This window comes from Boleophthalmus pectinirostris, unplaced genomic scaffold (genome assembly GCF_026225935.1).
Source record: "Boleophthalmus pectinirostris isolate CB_2022bp ecotype Guang Dong unplaced genomic scaffold, ASM2622593v1 HiC_scaffold_7, whole genome shotgun sequence".
Classification (NCBI taxonomy): domain Eukaryota; kingdom Metazoa; phylum Chordata; class Actinopteri; order Gobiiformes; family Gobiidae; genus Boleophthalmus; species Boleophthalmus pectinirostris.
This window is the reverse complement of record NW_026571473.1, coordinates 22,654,350-22,675,626: the sequence shown is the minus strand read 5'-3', so window position 1 is coordinate 22,675,626 and position 21,277 is coordinate 22,654,350. Positions and strand designations below refer to the sequence as shown.

Here is a 21,277-nt window from a genome sequence, read left to right as displayed (position 1 = left end):
AAATATTTAAAAATAAAAGTTGATTGGTGCATGGTGGATAAATGTAGCAGCTGCTTCAATGTTGAGTCCAGTTTCTCTTGACATCTATCCCCGCTCTCACTTTTAATTTCAACAGTTATGTCAATATAGCATAATCAGGTCAAGAATACCTTTAAATACATCCTTTATTTTGTCAGTGCACCAAGCATATTAATAACAGGCTAATTGCGATGGTGTAATGGTTGATTAGATGGCCTCGGTGCATTTGAGAGCTTCAGCATAAAAAATGGTTCCTCAAGTATTTCACCAAAGCACATTTGAATTCTAAGACAGACTCATTGAAGAAGCAAAGTTTTGGCCAATCAGAAATAAGTGTAGTTTTGCATTTAAACTAGCTAGACACGTGGATGTCAAGACAGGGCTGAATGACTTGCATCTAAAAACAACATTGAAATGCGAGCTCTGAACAGCCCGAGAATAATACATAAACAACACAAGGTAACACAATAGACTTGGCCCAACCACAGAGTCAATAGAAAGTGGGTCTCATTCAATTGACCTTGTGAGGTGGCCCCGTGGCCCCTGCTATAGTCAGTGCAGAGATGTGGTCCAGGAGCCCAGATGGAGTATTCGACACAAGCGCTTCCCAGGTGACTGAATGAAAAGGGAAAGATCTCACTGGATTCATCATCACAGAGAGCCTAATAGAGCCATTAGCGGTAATTAACACGCTCAGTCCCGGTATCATAAGCACGTGTACAGAGGTGTGGACGCGCGAGCACTACATTTCTTCAGATATAACATTCTCATAAACATACAGTCTTGTTTGGAGGATATGAGAATAACAATTGTGCATCCTTGACGCGCTGCTTCCAATCGCGATTTTCGTTGGCAAAAATCGGGGGAGCATCTGCTTCTTTCAGCGCCCCATGTACTTTCACACACACGCGCGCACATGCACTATAGCGCTGGACTGACTGGGGTGCAAGAAAACAAAGAGTAAAGACTTAAGGCCAGGGTTAACGAGGGGAGCGCGGTGTGTGGATGGGGCGTGCGGTGGACACAGCGCAGGGGCACACTACACTCCGCCGTGGCCTAAGGCGCGGGTTCATTAATGGATCATCCCTGAGGGGCATTTTCACACATCTGTCCCCTGCACATCCCGAGGTAAATAATGTATCCGCATCCCACAGCTGAGCGGCAAACGCGTCCCGGGAAGCGCAGGACAATATGGAAAGGTGTTGTAGCTCTTCTTCACAATCATCCAATTCGTCGCAGCCTTCCGTCTGAACGCGCGGCCAAGAAACAAAACCCCAAAGAGGATGCACATGCCCCAGGCGCGCCTTAACCCACCTGTGATATCCTTGCTCACGCTGACGAACCCAGTGGCAGTGGTCTCTTTAGAAGCCATGTCTGTTTCTCCGGATCGCCACCCCGCCTCCTCCCTCCTCCTCCCGCTGGCCCTCGCTCGCGCTCTCTTACAAATGGACACGAGGGATGGACTCGCTCTCCTACAAATGGACAGCAGGCATTCCAGCGGAGCAGCCCGCCACCGCCGCCTTCCGCTCTTCCCTGACCCAGCCCCGTGGATGTGAGGATGAGGAGCGGGATGAGGAGCAGAGGGAGCTGGGTGAAGGGGGGTGCTGGGCGGGCTCGTGGAACAGAGGGCGGGGAGCCTCCATCATAATGAACCAGTTACCTGAAGCTCAAGAGTGTGTGCAAGAAAACATCATGTTCTGAAGTCTGTAATGGTCTATTTGGTGCAGTGAAGGTCAGGTGCAACAACTTCACTTACACACTGGCTACAACAAATATCACAAACATAGTCATGTGTTGATGGAGGGCTCAAGACTTACAAGTTTAAACTCTTTCCTTTTATTCCATTCAATATTTTTAAACCTTCAGTATACACAATTGCAGCTGTAGAAATCTTAAATGGTGGACTTTTAGTCTTTCAAAATGTACTAGCAATTTCATAGTGATTCGAAGTTTCAAGCCTCGAGTCCCTGAATAGACCTATACTGCCAAAAGTCCATAATTGTTCATATATAGCAAATTCCAATAACTTGAATGAATGTGAGAAACAAATGTCAGTGCTATTAAAAACAATAATATTGCACTGACCTTGAGATCCAAATGTTGATCACATCAAACAGTTCCTTAAATAAATATCCATGTCTTCAAATATTGGATGTGACAAATCTAGGATGGTGCTGTGCTGAAAATAGATAAAAAAGAATAGTTTTAGACACAAGGAACAGCAAGGGGCTGAAAAACATTGCATCAACTCAACTTTGTCAACTTTCTCTTAGTGGACAACAGGAAGGAAATGTCCCACCAATCTCCCCATCTCCCCCTGTGGTTTATAAAGCCCTGCCGCATGCACTGGATTTCAGTCACAAACTTATAGGGGAGAGTATACACGCTCTAAACGCATAAATAAAATAGTAAATATTGAGACAGGATCATATGTACTGTATTTGAGCTAGAATGCACCTCGTTCTTTTCTCTTCATTGCTGGGTGAGTAACAGATGGAGCAACCGACTGGCACATTTTCACCAGGAAACAAACCACATCCACACATTTTGAAAAACACACTGTTTATAAGACCTGTGCTCTAGTCTGACTTATACTACTCTGCCAAAACATTTTGAGATCGAACCAGTGCCTTTATGAGGTTGTGGTCTTATTTGTAGTTCAAACTCTTTGTACATTAATATATTAAAACTACAATTTTGCATCATATTACTGTTTTTGTGATTCCTATTAACTAAACACAACTGCTACTACAGGATATCTTAGTTTGCTAAAAGCTCTAGCAAACAGACCATAGTGTGTGTACATTCCTTTTGCTCCCAAAGGAGAGAGTAACACTAATTAACAAAAATCAGTCTCTGAGGCTAGAGTTACCAGAGGAGAGCATGTTCGCGAGCTGAATAGTTGGTGTACAAATTTCACTTTTAAATTGGTTCATGATGTTGGTTATGTAAATGGTCGTATCAGCAGTGGCCCATGAGTGTGACAGTGGCCAAAGGAAACGGTGGCCTGTGGTGCTTGTGGTGGTCTCATTTTACACCTGAGTGACATGAAAACACACTGTACCCAAAATGTCACCCAGCGCTGGAGGGAGGGCAGATGTGTGGGCTGAATATTTTCTGTTACAGGTGCAGCTCTGTGCACGGAGCAAGTTACTTCGACTGAAAATACAGGTACAAAGATATGATATAAAAACTTTTACACAAAACTCATGGCAACAGCAGTACTGGCTGGTGGTTTTTAAGATGTCCATCTGCACTAAGCCTTTCTACTGCCACTGCAATATACACCAGTATGCAACTTTCTTAATGTAATGCTGCAAGATTTTATACATTAGAAAAACTATACAAATCTGTTTTTTAACGTCTTGATTTGAAATCACAGTTTTTGTTATTTGCTAAATGACTCTCATTCTTCACAGTTTCTGCTGTACTTTGTTTTGACTTCAAATGCAATGATAATACAACAGGGAACCAGGGACAAAAGTAAACTGATAAAGTTTACATCTAGCCACAGAAAATTATATGTATAATTGCCACCAAATATAGTAATCTTGTGTCTCTTGCTCTAGACTCTTTAACAGTTCATGTCTCTGTGTGGCCTCCTGGTTCAAACCTCCACCAGGGGGAGACTGTGTTACTGCACTGCTCTGTCCAGTCCAACTCCAGTTCAGTCTGGGCCTACCACTGGTTCAGAGATGCCCCCTTCAGCACGTTGGTCTCTGGACCCAGAATCTGGGTGTGTGGGGTGAGCCTCTCCATCAGAGGGGTCTCCAGGCAGGACCAGGGCAGGTACTGGTGCCGGGCTCGGCTCTGTGATGGAAACAGGACTGTGGAGGTACAGAGCCGAAAAGTGGATCTCAGAGTGAGAGGTGAATGACAAAATTACTTTATATCTTTATACCTTTATTTGGAAGTTTACAACATCCATTGTTTCCTTTATATCAGATCTTTTTGCAGCCTTTTTCTATAACAATACTTATATAGTCTACTTGATATTCAAATTTAGTATATCTAAAAAACCTCATAAAGAATATTATAATACTTCAATAATCTGCCTACCTCTAGTAGTAGGTCTTTCTTATACTTGGTGAAATAATAGTAATAACATGAGCACACTGAACAGATATGTTGTGAACACCTGGTCTTCAGAAATATTTTATATACTGTCATCTGAAAGTTTCCTTGGCATATATGGCACTAATAATAAGATGCAGTATGAAATTAAATTGATCACAGCCACATGTGATTTACCATGATCACTAATCAGCATTCTTTAGCTGTCAAAGTAATATGCATTGACAAAGTGATATAAGTGTTATTAGAGAGAACTTTTCACCTAGGATACTTTGTTTTAAATTATTAAAATCTGTGGAGACATTACTACCACAACTACCCCCTCTATAACTTGTGAAAATCGAATTGCCTGACAATTACTTTGGTACAAAAGTAAGGGAAATGTCAAAAATTGTAGCTAAGTACAAGCAAGAAAATAAATAAGAAAATCTTTCAAATGTCTCTTTTTCCTGTTTCTCCTCTAGACTTACCTGGTCCTACACTGACAATGACTCCTGACAGCCAATACATCTTCAGTGGAGAGCACTTTATGTTACATTGCCCCAAATTTCCCACTAACTCTTCAAACTGGAGTCTGTGGCACTTCACTCTGGACAATGGGGTGAGGTGCTCTGACCTCCGCACTGACCACTGCTCTCCACTAGTGGGCATGATTTTGCCAGATGAGTCAAATGGTTGCATGTTTTCAGCAGCGAGTGGGAGCAGTGGATTGTATTGGTGTGAAAGTGCAGGAGATCGGACAAATGCAGTCAACATCACTGTTAGCTGTGAGTATTTTAGAAATTGATACAAAGTTTTAACTTGAATTTACTCTGTAAAAAATGTCATGGATGGGCCTTCTGAGTCTGACCCCATTACCACAAATACTGCTTGAAATACCTTTACTAGTTTTTTATCAACTTCTGTGCTGAAAGTGTATAGGGCAATGATTAATCAAGTATTTTTATGTGTAAAACAAATATATGAAACCATGCTATGAAAGCAAACCTCAGTACGTTTATTTTGCAGATGCTCCTCTGATCTTGAGGACTCCTTCCTCTCCAGTGCCACTGGGCCACAGAGCCATCCTGTACTGTCAGTATCAAACAGACAACCACAGTCACACCAGCTTCTATAAAAATAGAGCAAAAATGTATACGTCCAAAGCATCACACTCCAATAAAACTATAATGATGACAATAGAAAATGTGACACAAGAACATGAAGGGTTTTACAAGTGCAAGTCTGAGGACACTGGGATAGAGAGTGAGGAGAGTTGGTTTTCAGTGCAAACAAGCCAAGGTGGGATTTATTTATTATTTGTGTTTATTATTTCATTTGTATACATATCAATATAGAATGATGGTTGTTTTATAGGGACAACACCAGAGCATGAGGCAGATGCCACTAATGGTGAGCTTATGAAATGGCATGAATTCAGTGATTTACATAATATAAATTTTTGTTCAGTAATTGTCTTGTATGGACTAGAACGCAGGAATACAGTATAGAAATAAAAATACATAGAATCAAAACTGAAATTGTGATTAATCTCGATAATTAATACCAGTAATGACAAAATCACTTAATCAAGATAAATTATTATTTGCTCCTGCTCTGTAGTGCATATATTTTCGTGAGTGAAAACTGATAGTTTCAATGTTTACTAAGAGCCTGTTTTATACAGGATACGTCTCAAGTACTTCTATTTCTCATTGACCTCCTTTTCTTTCAGGTCCTGGGCTGTGGATCATAGTGTCATGTACCATTGTTTTGCTTTTCCTTGTGTCTGTCAGTGTGTGGCTCATTTGGCGAAACAGGTGACTTTCTGCTTTGCTTTTAAATCTGCTCACTGTGTTGCACAAGACATCTGTCTTGATGGGATTATGTGGATGAAGGGAATTTGGAAAAGCCATTTCACAGTATAACAACAAGTAAAATTCAACAATAAAAAAACATACCTGACATCTAGCCTGTCTTCTAACAGGTACAAGGTCATATGCACCAATAGCTGGCGGCCCCATCACACGCAGGATATTCCATCTGTAGACCCCCCGGTCACTAAACAGGATGTCACGGAGGTTCAGTGGGACCTGTCCTGGATGGAGATGACCAATCTGCTTGATAAAAACCTGTATCCAGGAAAATAAGTTTTGTTGTTTATACAAAATGCATTCCCTAGAGAATCATATTTCAAACACTGGATGTTCAATACACGGAAACAAAATAAAAAAGAAGAGTCAAGCTTAAAATCTGGTACCTATGTTTATCTTGGATGCACTTTCAGTTTCTCATTATATTTTCAGACAATTATAGATCAGGTGAAGAACTTACAGCTTTGCACAGCTTTGCACTGTTCATAAAATTTACTGTATGTCATGCAGTATAGAATTTCAAGATGAGATATAAAAAACTACATCTTAAATGCATGAACAAAATGTTGATCAAATGCAGGACACACCATTTGATGACTTGTGAAAAAAAAAATTTAAAACTAGGAAATGAATTTGGTAACTAGCAAATGTCTTATACCGACCCATATGGGGATAAACATTACATTAATTATAGAAAGGATAGCCAAGTAAAAATACAAACTTAATTTGTATATCTTTCAATATACAAATCTTTTATTAAGGCTGTAAGAGATGAACAGCAGAAAGCATGTGACTCACCAGGTGGAACTAAACCTAAGCCAAAAACTTCCACAGTTTTTGTAAACACTTAACCTTGACAGCAGATTTTAATTGACCTTTATTGTGTTAAAAAGAAACACTGGAGAGAAAAGAATGATCTGGGTGAGGCAATCAAGCTGCTTCGTTGATTGTTAAACGCACTGCAGCAAATCACTGTCATTTGTTTGCATGATGTACTTTTAGCTGATGATGCACTGCAGATGTCCTACATAGTAATTAACATTAGGCAATAGTCATTAAATGTTTCGTTTACTATCATAGGGCTAGTACAAACAAACAACTAATTTTACTTATTAAATGTTTCTTTTATTATCACAGGGCTAGTACAAATGAAGAACTAATTTTACTTTTTAAATCATCACTGAACTGAGTGTATTCTTGGTTCTTGAGTATTTTTAATCACACTGTGCTGCACTCATCATAGAAGTTACCAGATTTTTAAAATAACTTTTAAATGCAGTTTATTTTTAATCAGGGTCATTCTAAAAATGGTCCTTGAATTGTTTGGTCTAATCTGAAAAATAGAAATAGCTCACCAATTGAATTTAGAAGAAAGAGAGTAAGAAAAATGCGTAATCCAAAACTGCAAATGTGTGTGATGATGACCACAGTCTATTTCTGTCATCCAGCTCATCCTCAAATCCATATAGCCTACAATGATGTATACAAATGATTTATCAAAATCTCTGCCAGAAATACATAAGCCTTACATTTATGTGAACTGTTAAGAGACTATAGAAATTAAGATAATAAGAGTAAGAATACATATTTTGTAAAGATGCTGTATAATCCACTTTTGGTTCTTGTAAGTAGGGTTTGTGTTTTTCAACATTTAATACAAAAACCTTCATAGAAAAGAAGGCTATCTAATATTACAACACTTTAGTAGGAACTTGGGAGCACAAATGATCCGTGCTATTCAACAAAGAGCGTTCCTCCAACTAAATTACACTTAGACTGAGTGATTAATCGAACAATTATGACAAACCAGGAATCAAAAATCGACTTTTCTGTGCATTTAGTGCCCTGTTTTACAAGAAAATAAAAGCTTACAGTATTTTTGACACCTTTTTTTGTTCTCACATATGATTAATAATACTTTTTTTCTTACATATTACAATATTTTAACATTAAAAACTTTATAGGAACTTACATGTAGCTTCCTAGTATGAAAATCCAATCTGCATTACCATATTTCTCCACTAGAGAGCACCAAAACACCACAGTTAAAACAAGGGCGAGTCTCGTGACGCAATAATCACGAGACGGAAGTACAATTTGTAGTCCAATGACACAAATGAAAACACAATTCTGTTTAAAGCAAGAAACCTCATTCATTAAAACGGTAGGTACTTAATCTACGGATACTCCGATATTGTCCTCGCTCTTGTGATGCAGTAATATGCTCAAGTATGAACGTATTTTGTTGATGTTCTCAGAAACAGAGAGTCAGTTTGTTCACAACGTGGCTAATGATAAAGCTAATTGTTGTTGTCATATCTCATTGAGGTTTTTAAATTGCCGTTTGTCATATCTTAATGCAAGGTTATCTTTGACTAGCTTCAATGCCAAAAGTGTATACTTCAAGTGTCATCAATCAGCTCACGACTTGTGTCTTTCTGTCATCAGGTTCTTGGACAAGCTTCGGTTTACATTTGCACAAGATGGTAGGATATTCCACATGCATAATTCCCTTATCAAACTTGTTTATATAGCTGTTATATATAGCTAGGTACTTTTTATTTATTTATTTTACTAAGACTGTTTTCTTTTGCAGCACGGTAGAGTGAAGGTAAAAACTACAGCCCAGCAGGAGGAGGAAAAGAAGAAAGAGCGTGAGAAAAAACTCAAGATCTATGTGGCTGCACGTGATGCCTGCTTTGCTAAGGTTGTTGAAAGTGCTTTATACTTGCATGTCTACAGCCTCAAGGTTCAAAAGTTAACTTCTCACACCCTCCCTTCTGTCTTCTGTAAAACAGAGAAAAGAGGGCATCAAGGATGAAGAGGCACTGGAGTTAACCCAACAGCTCCTGTCCTCTAATCCTGATTTTGCGACCCTCTGGAACCAGCGGCGAGAAATCCTCATGCACCTTGAGACCGTAAAGTTAGTTCAGTACCTCTTCATGCTGTCACTTGGTCATGATATCTACATAGGTGTGACTCACAGGAGATACAGGCAGGGATGAAAATAGCTCTGTGATTTATGACTTTAGGGACGAGGATGAGATGCAGAAGATTTACGAGTCAGAGCTGCACTTCCTGGAGTCATGTTTGAAGGTGAACCCAAAATCTTATGGCAGCTGGTTCCACAGAGGATGGGTGTCAGCCCACCTTCCACGACCCAACTGGGAGAGAGAGCTCAGCCTTTGTGATCGTTGTTTGAGCCTGGATGACCGCAACTGTGAGTAAAAGATCTAGATCAACTTTCAAATGATCTGTTACAATTGTAATTATTGAATCAATTCCATTATAATACTTAAAAGGAGACATTTCCTAATTTACCTTTAGCCTTTAGTTAATTTGTTTCTAAAAAGTTGTTTCTTAAGCATGTACCACAAATAAACTAACCCTATTTGCTGATATAAACTCCAGTTGATAAACATAACTCTTAAAGAATAAAGAGAAAGGCCAATTAGATTAATGAAATAATATTCACAATTATTGACATTTTTTAATATTATACTTCAGTAGGACTGAAAAAAAGCACTTTGTGTTATTTGATTTGTTTAATTTGCTGACATATGCTCATGTCTCTTTCAGTCCATTGCTGGGATTACCGCCGGATGGTAGTAAAGATGTCTGGTGTCCCTGTAGAAAAAGAGTTGGAATTTACTGATCGTCTTATTGGTTCCAACTTTTCGAATTATTCGAGCTGGCACTACCGCAGCACCCTCCTACCCCTGCTTCATCCAGAATCCCCTGACCCCAAGTTGAGCATGGACCCTCCATCTTCGCAAACCCACTCTCATCGCGTGTGTGAAGAGCGGCTACTCAAAGGTATGGTTGTAATTTTTAATAATTAACAACAGATGGCAGTCTGGAGATTTCTTATTGTTTCTTATTGTTCATTTTGTTATTCTAATCAGGCTGTTAGACATTTCTCTCATGGGAGACAGTAAAGGATTATCATATTTTTTATTACACATGCCTATGGTTTGCTCTGATGTTGTGTTTTATTTTTATTATGCTTGGTCTGTTATAATAATACTTTTCCAAAGATACAAATGAGTAAAAAACTACAGCTGGGTTTAATTATTAATTGTTAAATGATGTATTTAATTTGCCATTTTACCATTATACCTGATATGTTAATATCCAATGCAATAATGCATTGTTTTTGTCATTTACCAGAATATGAGCTTGTACAAAATGCCTTTTTCACCGATCCCAATGACCAAAGTGCATGGTTCTATTATCGCTGGCTTCTTGGCAGAGGTAATTCAAATGTTGTTTTGTCATTCATTCTTTTTTTTGTTATCCACCCCACAGTTTGACATAATTTTTGGGGGGTATTTTTATTTATGCAGCGGACCGTGAGGAGATGATAAGCTGTGTTTATGTCTCTCGGGATGAAGAGAGAGTGGTGGTTGGTTTCTCCAGACCTGTCAACGTAAGTGTCTTCATTTTATTTGTTGAAGAAGGTAAAATTGGAGTGTTTAGCTGTCTTACTACTCTTTTCAATTGTACTTTTAGGCACAATCTAGTGGTTTGCTTTTGGTGGTCGATGGTCAGCCACTGAAAGTCGACTGGAGAAGTGTCCATCCCTGTTTCAAGCATAGCCCAGTTTGGGTATCCTTTGTTACATAGTGCTTGAGAGGAAAAGACAAGGGCAGAAAAAAAATATCTAAAAATTCAACTAGAGTTCCTTATACAGTTAGAAAAAGATAGCTTTATTGGCCTACTATCTGTAGAATCCATACAACACTGATGTTGGTTAAATCCACCTGTCACTTAGACAAAGGTAATGTGAATGGCTAATCTTTGTGTTAAAGCATAGAGCTGTATTAAACGGAAACAGACATTGTGAGTAATTTGTAACAAAAGTCGGAGTTAATACATGCCAGATAAACTAGTTGTATGTATTGTCCTAGTAGAGAATAGAGCCCGACCGATATGGATTTTGTTGTGGCCGATATGAAACTGATATAATGGGAGTTGGAGCTGCCGATAGCCGATATAATCGCCGATATATTTAGTGATGTAAAAATTCACTGTAAATCTTGAATTGTTTAAAAAACTTAGGTTTGGCTCTAGTGGATTCTAAATTGGGTTTATTTAGGCAACATTTATTGTTATTCTGACTCTTTACATCATATTTACATACAGTAGATTGGCCTAATGGCATTTTTGCATCTTTTTCTAGCTACTAGTGATGGGTATTCCAGTTTTGTTTTTTTTGTTTTTTTGGAGAACCGGCTCTTTTGGCTCGGCTCACTAAAGCAGCTGGCTCTTTCGGCTCCCAAGCAACTCTTGAGATTGTTGTTTTGTTGCAAGCAGGACTAAACCAAAACTGGACAAGGACTGAAAAAGGACTAAACCAGGACTAAAACAGATTTAAACCATGTGTAAAACAGGACTAAACCAGAACTGAACCAGGACTGAGTGTCGGGACTCGGTCTCTATCTCTCTCTCAAGCCCAAGATTAGTCCTGCTTTATTTATTTTATGCTGAACTGCAGCCAAATATGCACTTTTTTTTAATCCTATGCACACGCATATTTCTGAAAGTTTCGTTTTCAGCCGCTGCTGCTGTCAGACTACGGGTCTATATGCAGCTTGAAGAGAAAAAGAGAAAACACGGCTCCCAATAAGAAGCAGGCTCCCGTCGTTCACTTCAAAGAGCCGGCTCTAAGAGCCGCTTCGATCGCGACTGACCCATAACTCCTAGCTAGTAAATAAACTACCGCTATTAGCCTTTAGCCGTAAAAACGTGCGCACCGCGGTATTAATTATATGCATAAATGTGGATCATTCACACGTCTATTCACAGCTCATTTACATATCAATGCTGGTCCAGTAACAAATGTACGGACAATAGTCACTTTACAATAGGCCAATAGAAAACAGCCTGTTTATGTGCGGGAGCTACAGCAGCTAATCGCTAACAGATAACCTAAACTAGCTTCAAAGTCGATGTATTTCCAACACTCACCGCTCACACAGGCTCCTCCTCACATCACAAGTCTGCACTAATAAATGTCCTTTTAATCCAGACTCAAACCGATTGTCCATAAAAAGAATATAATGTCAGTGTTGCGCACGGCTGCGGGTGTAAACAATAGCACGTGAGTGAAGTGACGTGACTCTGGGGGTGTGTTCAGGGACAGTAAGGACACAGACAAATTACACCGCAAATAAATACTGATGCGGAGCCACATATTAGGACATTTATCTGTCTATAAATTGGATTAAATGAACATAATGTAGAGAGTCTAAGCTTTATAACGAGGTATAACATGCCCACGTGAAATATCGGCCCATATCAGCAAGCATATCGGCCGATAGCCGATATGTCTCCAGGTGCCCATATTGGCCGATAATATCGGCCAGCCGATATATCGGTCGGGCTCTAGTAGAGAACATGCAAGTAAAGTCTTTACATGAATTATTCATAGGACAAGCTGAACCATGGCACCTCTTGTTCTGTTCAAAATGAACAAGAAGGCTTATGTTATTGGTTTCTTTTTTCATACCTGACCGTTTCAACTGTTCACTGGCGGTCTTCCTCAGAGTGGTCACGAGATGTTGCTGTGATGTGTTCGGCAGGTTTTGGTGCTGTCTTCCTATTGGAGGAGGCACGATGACAGCGCCATCTGCAGTCTGACTTCCTCAGGTCAGTATCCCAGGTGTGTGAGAGTAAAAAAGTAGAACAGGAACAGTTCAAATCGGCCATTTCTGACCACTGTAAAAGAGAGAACCACATTATGGGCCGGGACAGAGCTAACATTACTGGGACAGAGGACAACAAACAACGACGATGGATTAAAGAGGCAATCGAAATATGGAAACGTGCCCATGGAAGTATCAACCGGGACAAGGGGGATTTTTTACTCTGACACACCTCGGATACTGTTCTAAGGAAGTTGGACTGCAGATGGGGCTGTCATCCTGCCTCTACTGGTAGGAAGGCAGTGCCAAAACCTGTTTAAATCAACAACATCACGTGATCACTCTGAGGAAGACCACTAGTGAGCAGTCGAAACTGTCAGGTATGAAAACAAACCCTTGGTCTGAAAAAAGAATTTAATAATATAAATTATTGGAAGATCAAATAAACCTCTTTAGACTAAGGGTTTTAAATGTGACTCACCCCAGACATGTTCTGTTGTTATTTTTGAAGTGGCGGACAGCCACAGCTTGACCTATTACTCAGTTGCATCTTATGAGTTTGGAAGATAATTATGCTTATCTTTATTTGGAGAGTGATGTACAGGATGTGCATTATTTAAAAATACACCCAGAGCCTTTCAAAAAAACTTTGCAATGTCAGACAGGAATTTATGGACCAAACTTTTTAATATGTACCAAGGCAAAATGTTTTCAGTATTAATTTGTGTACAGTTGCCAGAAAATGTTCAAGGAACATAAATCCAGACAGCTAGAAATGGTTTAAAGCCTTGTGTGCTCTGTGCACCTGTCCAGTGCTAGAGATTGATACATTTGTTAGGAAATACATATCCCTCCAGGACCAAAATATTGGACATAGCAGAAAAAGATGAGATGGAGAGGTTGAGGAGGTTGATGTTTATTCTGCTTGGTGAAAATGGGATGGTAAAAGTGTCTGGCTTAGAACTGAAAGTGCAGGTTTTTCAGTTTTCCCAGGTGAAATTGTGCTTGAGCTTCATTTGGACATGCATATACTGGAAGAAAACTTTCTTATCATGACCAAAGTTATGCAAATTTTATTTTTGTATTTATTAAAGCCTGTAGAGGCAGTTTTTCTCTGAAAATTTCCAGCCTGATTTTAAACCTGAACATGGACTCAGATATGCCATCTCCCACCTGGAACAATAAGTGACATCACAAATGAGCACAATGTGACAGTGCACTGGAGCGAGAGACCCACTCAAAGAGACTGTGCTCTGTACACAGGTAGCTCACTGTACCCTGCGGTCCCTGTGCCACGTTCCATTAAAGACCTGCTTCACAAATGTGTTTCCTGTTTTAGGTCGGACTGAGAGCTGGTGTCGAGACTCTGCCACTGATCAGGAGCTGTTCAGGTACTGTCAGTCAGGCTCAAGGCAACTCCATTCATTTAAATAATCTCTACCCAGTCTCTTGTGCACCTCAATTTGCTTCTCTCCTAGTTCCTAACCACCCAGCAAAAATAAGAATACTTTATTTTCTGTTTCTGTTATTCAAAAGTGTTTCTCATAAATGTTGGTGATGTGCATAGTAAGTAAAGTATGTGTTCACAGGTGATCACTGCCATATTTATGAATGAAAATATAAATGGATTAAGACAAACAGTGAATATAACACTGAAACGAATTGAAGAATACCTCAGTTAAGTTTAATGTTAGATCAGTACAAAGAAGCTATTGGACTGCCCTTTTCCTCCTTATACTTTGCCCCATTTTTACTTTTTATTTTTAGCTAAGTTTCTTTGTTTAGCAAGATGTTACATCTTCGAGTGGTTATAAACCTTGGCATGTTTTGACTACTTCCTCCAGTCTTTCTCAGATTACAAATGTTTTTAGCAATGTTTTGAGCCAGTTATTATTCTGCAGTTATGTGAGGCATTTTTCCTGCAGATGGGTCTCTCTGAATCCTAAGAAACCTTTTTTTGCTGAATGTAGATGAGAGAAATGTTAACTGTTTTTCTTTAGGAGTGAACTCTCAGTGGAGAAGACCTCTGTGCTCCAATCTGAACTGCAGTCGTGTAACCAGCTACAAGAGCTGGAGCCACTCAATAAGTGTAAGTGGTGCTAAATCTCTATTCAGACAGAGCCAGATACAATCAATGTGCTCAGGGACAAGAGTTACTGATGTGTACATTTCAATGGCAGGGTGCTTGCTCACCATAATCCTCCTGATGAGGGCGCTAGATCCCCTGGGATATGAGAAAGAGACACTTGCTCATTTTGAAACCCTCAAAGTAAGTACAGACTTTTTTTGAAGGATTCTGATAGACACTCTGGCCACAGAGACACCTGCTAATGTCTGATCTGCCATTCATGCTCTTACTGAGCAATAACCTTGTGCAATTTCAAAGGTGGACGTAATGATTGCCTAATGATTCATTTTGTTGTAGGCAATGTAGCAAACAAAAAGTTCAGTCCATAGAACAGTTTCAATGTGATCACAATTTTTCTGTACTCTCTAGCGACTGCCATTATGAAATTGTATAAAGCAGTCTCTCTCCATCTCTCTCCCTCCCCCTCTTTCCTTGTCTCGCTCTGTTTGTCTCTCTCTTTCTCTTCCTCTGTTTTAGGAAGTAGACCCTATGCGTTCATCTTACTACAGCGACCTTTGCAGCAAGTTCATGATCGAAAACACAATTCTCAAAATGGAATATGCTGAGGTCCGAGTTTTCAGCATTTCTGATAAGGTTGGTTAAATAAAAATCACGACTACTTCCAGTTTTTCCTCTTTGGTTGTTTCTTATCAGGGCTTATACATAAGTGTTACATGTCCTATAGACCAGTATGTAGGCCAATTTACAGGCCCAGTTTAGGTAAATATTTACTACAGTTCTGGCTTGGTTAGGTCCCAATTAATACCTGGTTTAGTCCAGACTAATAGTAGTTGGGAGGCTAAATCTTTTACAATGCTGTATTTGGTGTCAATAGTTAAAGAACCACTGCCTTATATGTATTTGTCCACTTTTAATTTTCTTTTTTTTCTTTTTTTACAGAACTTGACCACTCTTTGTCACTTGGATCAGCTTGTATTGGTCACCCATATCAATCTTTCATCCAATCAGCTACATAGGCTGCCTCTTCAGTTGGCCATGCTGCAGTGCCTGGAGGTATCACAGCTCTGCTCGATGAATCTGAGTGCTTCCGTTCTTATCTTATCCCAGTTGGTGGTCACAAAGCAAGAGATTGAGTGGATTTTTTTTCATTGTGTCTTAAATGGTTTCTTCACACTTTCAGGTTTTGGAGGCCGACAATAACTTGATAGAAAACCTCGAAGGACTGTATCACCTTCCCAAGCTAGAGGAGGTGCTTTTGAGAAATAACAGTATCCTTTAATAACTTTAAATCCAATATTTGTTTTATATTCAAGGTACATTATATAAGGAGGAGAGGGTCCGCCTACATAGAAGTTACACAGTGCACTTTTAAGTTCCCATGTCCTTAATGGCATCTTTAGTCAATCAAGAGGCTTGAATGAGTTGATTTCAAAGTCAAATTCACATAACTTACACTTAATACAAATGGAAAATGATCAAAGCATTTTACTGCTTAAGGTTTATAAAAGTACAAATAGACATTTTGTCTGCTCTCTTTTTTCATATTAGATGCTGTTTATATGAGAACCAGCCATGTACTGTGACAAAAATAAACAATGTGGGTTTAGTGTCTGCACCAGTTAAGAGTTGGAATCAACACTTTATAATATGCTGCAATTTCTAGGATGGCATTACTTCTTGTTATCCTAGAAAACTGACACAAAAAACACTGACTTGTAACCTATTTTTAGGAAGCTACTTTGAAGATTGCTAAATTTTTTTATGTAATTAACTTTTTTTTGTTCTAAATCTTCCATAAACAAAGTAACAATATGACATTTTTGCATTGAACTAGAATGTCTTAATTTGTCTTAATTAATAATTTTAGATCTAGTGGTGTTTTGTACATTTCGTATACAGTACTGATAACCCTAACGTGTACTGCCAATATGTTCTGAAGAGAATAGTGCCAGAAATTCTCACTTCAAACTTATGTGGTACTACTAAAATAAGTTAATTGACTCACTGCCCGAGGAAGTCATTATCTGTCATTATAGCGTCCTTGAACACTGGAGTACTAGTACAAAGGTTTTATTTGAGGAAAACCAGTTAGATAAATTCACTCTTCAACAGTCCTCTAGTGAGTCAAGAAAAGCGTGAATCAACCCTCAAAACAGCCTAAGAAATGATGACTGTGTGCGTGCGTGCGTGTGTGTGTGTGCGTGTGCGTGTGTGTGCGTGCCCGCGTTTGTGTGGTGTTAAAGTTGCACTACACAAATCTGGTGTTTGAGGGTTCCAATTGCAGCTGAACTAATGGCTTTACCTCAGCGTTTTTGTGTGTGTGTTGAAGCTACCAATTTAGGAGCTACAATTTGAGTTTCATTAAAAAGGAAAACGACTCTTAACAACACGTAATGTCCCTTGCATGCTCCACTTCCTCTGGTGCACTTGAGGAGAATTAATAAGGTTGTGACACTGAGGGCTGCATCCAAACAGTTGTTTTTGTAATGACTGTCGAGTTACAGCATCCTCCTTTCTATATTTAGGCTTCCCACAAAATGAATTCATGTCCCCTCGTCAAATTTGACACTGTGATCCGACTTCTGCTCCAGACACTGCTATTTATTGAGGTAATAATTAGGAATAACCATTAAGTGGCAATACAGCAGAACAAAATTGAACGATTTCTGCACTGAATATGTACAAGTATCAGGTGTTTACTGATTTTTTTAATGCATTTTATTTTACTATGATTTTTTTGTGAATAGTCAGCAATAAACCAAGGGCAAGAAGCTTATTGTTGGCATCTATCTACGAACAGTGTTAGATATGTTTCCTTTGGGGATGATTAACTATTTAAGCCTTCCTTTAGTATTACTGTTGCAATCCCGAAGGTGCAGTAAACCCTTCTTGAGCTTCAGTTGCTGGAGGATTCGTCTGTTGTGTTTGTCATGATCGAAACTATTTTCTTTCTAGTGCAAACTCTACTAAAATATTGAATGTTGCTACCCATGTTTATTTCTCCTTAACCATACTGCTCAGAAATCTCTACACTGGCAGATCTGCAGCCTCTGGCCTCGTGCCCCAAACTTAAGCATCTTGATCTCCGTGGCAACCCTGTCACTCTGAGCGACGGCGTTGAGGCTGAGATAAAGGCCCTTTTGCCCTCTGTGACCGAGTTGCTCCTTTGATGGGGCAACCTGTCTTAGCACTAAGGGTGGGCGATATGGCAACAAGTTAACATAATGATATTTTAGCCTTAGTCTTGAAATATATTTGGGTGCCTTTAAAGGTGCACTATGTGAGTTTTCTGGTGGTGGCTCCATGGAGAAAAGGTTTTGGACCCCCCACATTACCCACATTAAAACTTGAATAGTGCATCTGGTTCTGCTGAGGCTGACCAATAGAGCTCAGGATTGTGTCATCATACTACCAAGTCATTCTACCTCAATTCACCCAGAAAACAGCAATATGAACGTTCATATTGTCCAATTGTGAAGAAAATTGGTGTATGGGTAACGGTTTCCGAGATATCTCTATATAATTTTTTCACTTTTTTGTGTGGTTGCCGAATTTCAAATTGCATTTACTCAGCAACTACTGGTCCGACATTAAAAACCAAGGTATCTCTGGAAAGGGGAAATGGGGAATATAAGGAATCTAAATCTGGCATTTATTTTTGCATTTCACTACTTTTGATGAACGATGATGAATTACTTTTTGACATATAAATTGACCTTGAAATTGACAATAAGGGACCTCAATGACACCAACAGAAAAAAATTAGCTCTATATGTCTACTACAACATATAAAAAAATCTGGAGGGGTTTTCTTTTTTATTTTCACACAAATTTACCTAGAAGTTGACTTACCCCCATCTTAAGACATGGCAAATATCCATTCAGTGTATACGGCTATACATTTATACACACAGAGTCCGAGTTGATATACTCTAAGAAAAATTGTGCCAAATGCCAGATTTTGATTATTTATGATTTCTCCTTTCCAGAGATACCTTGGTTTTTGATATCGGACCAGTAGTTGCTGAGTAAATCCAATTTGAAATTCGGCAACCACACAAAAAAGTAGAAAAATGAATTTGCAATATCTCGGAAACTGTTGGTCCGATCAAACTAAAATTTGAAATTCTGGCTTTTCAGTACCAAGTTTCATCAAAATTTAACAAAGTAGGCTTTAACTCATTGGATGAACTGAGGTGGACTGACCCTACATACACATTTTAGATGGTAAATACTAAATTTAAAGTGCTCTGACGCTCTAGTTTTCAAAGGTAGGTTTCTGAAATCAGGACATTTCAACTCCCAATGTCTTGATTTCAAAAAATGTGTCGAGATGACCTTTGAAACTTTTTCTACTTTGAACCACTCGTGGATGAATGAGGGATTACACCTTCATGTTTCTAACACTGTAGAGAGCTGATTGTATAATTTACAATTAGTGATTCAGCAGCTTATGGGGTTGTTCCACAGCTCATTTATTTCCTTTTTTTTATTTTAGCAAATGCAGCTAAATGGATGTTTTACACTGCTGCTACAAACATGCCAGATTTGGTCAATAACACTTATATTTTATATTTTCAATCCCGAGCTCTATAGGTGAGAAAAATAGATGACACTTGTTAATGATCTTGATTGGCAGATCACCCCAGGTTCACGATTGTATTTATTATTGTCATATCGCCCATCCTTTTCTGATTCCTCTTCGGGGGCAACTGGTATCCATTGTCTTTTGCAATGCTGTGTATATGTTTGTGTTTGCAAGTGAGAAAGAAAATTAAACTGTCACGGTTCATCATATGTCCATCACTAGGCTGCACCTCCGAAGGGGACCTGGCATCAGCTATTTGTCTTTCCCCTGTGTCAATAATCGTAAATATGTGTGGTTAAGAGTGAAAGAAAAAAACAAGTTTGACTTTGTTTTGTCATCTCCAAAGTGTCACGGTTCAAAATGTGTCCATCAACAAAGTGCTCCACTGGGAGGGTGGGACTGGGGCATCCCTCTGATCTGCTGTCATCTTTGTCCTTCACCTGTGAAAATGTGTGTGAATGAAAATCACATGACTGTATCTCATCAAAACATGTCAAACCAGCCCCTCTGTGATGAGAGTAGATATTGACCATTATGGCATAGAGACTCATGAAAATAACTGGAATACTGGAATGCTGTTTTAGCAAGTCAATTGGATATGAAATACTAAGCCCACAGTTTTATGATGATTAATAAGTAATATTAAGGATGTTTTTATCTCCTAAACAAAGTCTCCCAAGAAAAACTTGATTGCCTTTTGAGCTAATGGAAAACCCCAAATTATGCTTCCCATTCTGTGATATTTGGAGGAATAGAATAAATGCATTAATACCAACAGTTAAAATATACGGTACATTGAGCATTTCTATTAGAAATTACTTTTACTTCCCGTGTATTCTACTTAAATGAGATGTGTCTTTATTTGCATGCATGATGAATGAATGCGCCGAACACAACTTGCCCAAAAGCATGCAAACACACTGATAATGAAGTTAATTGACTGTAATAGACTGTAAAGAAATAGTGGCTTATTGCAGCTACAGGCTTTGAAGTAATTTGATCAAGGGCTCACGAGATGATAAAAGCTGTGCCTAGTGCTTTCACTCAATAAAAACGTGATGATATTTAGCATATTTAATGTAAACCAATCACGCATGACATTATGACTATTATGACTACCTACATAAACACGGATTAATATTATAGTGTACATTTGTTGATACCGGTCCTGCTTATAAACCTCATGAGTAAGAAACAGAAGAAAGTGTAAAGGTTTAACAGCATTTCACAGACCAAATTGTGCTCTTCTTCTAGTGGGGTGGTTCAGTCTAGAGTATCTATCAAGTGGTCCAAACAAGGAGCCTTGGTGGTCTCTTTGGACTGAGAGGACTGAGCAAGCAGAAAATCTACTTTAGTTGAAGTTGCACAAGTGGTGTTGTGTCAGAATAGATGGTGTACCTCACTTTGTTTCCTATGGGGCTGCATTGTTTTCAGTCATTCATTATGTTATGCTTGACTGGTATATTACACAGTAACTCACACCATTTTAAAGCTGGTCAGAATAACACTGGCTGCCAATGCACTTACTATAAATTGTCTTATGGGAAGATTCACCATGTCTCATAGCTGTTAGGTGTGCCACAGCTACAGACTCTGATTCACCTAGTATTGTCTTTGTTCACTTGTTTAAGCTTTTCCATGAAGTGCATTAAGCAACACACCACCTCAATAATGTTAGTTTTTCACTTATGTCACTGAACCCGGCTAGTAAGAAACATGCTGGGAGTGTCACAAGACTGCAATTTATGCTTTTAAGACAATAAATTAAATTACATTAACGCTGACTTTATTACATCTTATGTAATTTCATTCATCATTGTATGTGAACCATCTCGTCCTACATTTCACACAGGTTTTTATATTGTTGTCTTTTTAGGTGGTATGTTTCATTTTTATTTTATTTCTTCAATCTTGCAATTTATTTTGTACACAAATATTATCCTTCTTATTTTAATGTGTTATTATAATTTCAAATAAAGAAAGGATAGAGTTAGTGTTCATCATAGTT

The 21,277-nt window shown here is 38.8% G+C and overlaps 3 protein-coding genes across 3 annotated transcripts in view; 2 read left to right on the top strand and 1 right to left on the bottom strand.

Moving 5' to 3' along the window:
• carmil3 (capping protein regulator and myosin 1 linker 3) overlaps positions 1 to 1,390 on the bottom strand; it is a 33,996-nt gene extending 32,606 nt beyond the window's left edge. The window contains exon 1 of the mRNA XM_055164811.1: positions 1,333 to 1,390. Within this exon, the coding sequence (XP_055020786.1) occupies positions 1,333 to 1,390 (58 nt within the window). The remainder of the gene's footprint in view (positions 1 to 1,332) is intronic.
• Positions 1,391 to 2,399: 1,009 nt separating this feature from the next.
• LOC110154857 (protein CEPU-1-like) lies at positions 2,400 to 6,284 on the top strand. The gene is made up of 8 exons (XM_020918904.2): positions 2,400 to 2,500; positions 3,145 to 3,189; positions 3,588 to 3,887; positions 4,557 to 4,859; positions 5,101 to 5,373; positions 5,449 to 5,484; positions 5,807 to 5,891; positions 6,059 to 6,284. Exons 1-8 carry the CDS (start codon positions 2,470 to 2,472, stop codon positions 6,219 to 6,221), a joined length of 1,236 nt encoding a protein of 411 aa, XP_020774563.1. The 5' UTR covers positions 2,400 to 2,469; the 3' UTR covers positions 6,222 to 6,284.
• Positions 6,285 to 8,007: 1,723 nt separating this feature from the next.
• rabggta (Rab geranylgeranyltransferase subunit alpha) lies at positions 8,008 to 19,473 on the top strand. The gene is made up of 17 exons (XM_020918845.2): positions 8,008 to 8,109; positions 8,394 to 8,431; positions 8,542 to 8,652; positions 8,744 to 8,868; positions 8,978 to 9,165; positions 9,525 to 9,761; positions 10,116 to 10,199; positions 10,292 to 10,374; positions 10,458 to 10,553; positions 13,750 to 13,855; positions 13,932 to 13,983; positions 14,593 to 14,681; positions 14,773 to 14,861; positions 15,198 to 15,314; positions 15,621 to 15,734; positions 15,862 to 15,949; positions 17,703 to 19,473. The coding sequence occupies exons 2-17, from the start codon at positions 8,429 to 8,431 to the stop codon at positions 17,849 to 17,851; spliced, it is 1,731 nt and encodes a 576-aa protein (XP_020774504.1). The 5' UTR covers positions 8,008 to 8,109; positions 8,394 to 8,428; the 3' UTR covers positions 17,852 to 19,473.
• Positions 19,474 to 21,277: the final 1,804 nt, after the last annotated feature.

Excerpts from the sequence above, each read along its gene's own strand:
- rabggta (XM_020918845.2), top strand. Across the intron at positions 15,315-15,620 it reads TTTTCAGCATTTCTGATAAG|AACTTGACCACTCTTTGTCA; the intron begins GTTGGTTAAATA and ends CTTTTTTTACAG. Across the intron at positions 15,735-15,861 it reads CCATGCTGCAGTGCCTGGAG|GTTTTGGAGGCCGACAATAA; the intron begins GTATCACAGCTC and ends TCACACTTTCAG.
- LOC110154857 (XM_020918904.2), top strand. The coding sequence starts at position 2,470 with ATGCACCTCGTTCTTTTCTCTTCATTGCTGG. Across the intron at positions 2,501-3,144 it reads TCTTTTCTCTTCATTGCTGG|GTGCAGCTCTGTGCACGGAG; the intron begins GTGAGTAACAGA and ends TTTCTGTTACAG. Across the intron at positions 5,485-5,806 it reads TGAGGCAGATGCCACTAATG|GTCCTGGGCTGTGGATCATA; the intron begins GTGAGCTTATGA and ends CTTTTCTTTCAG.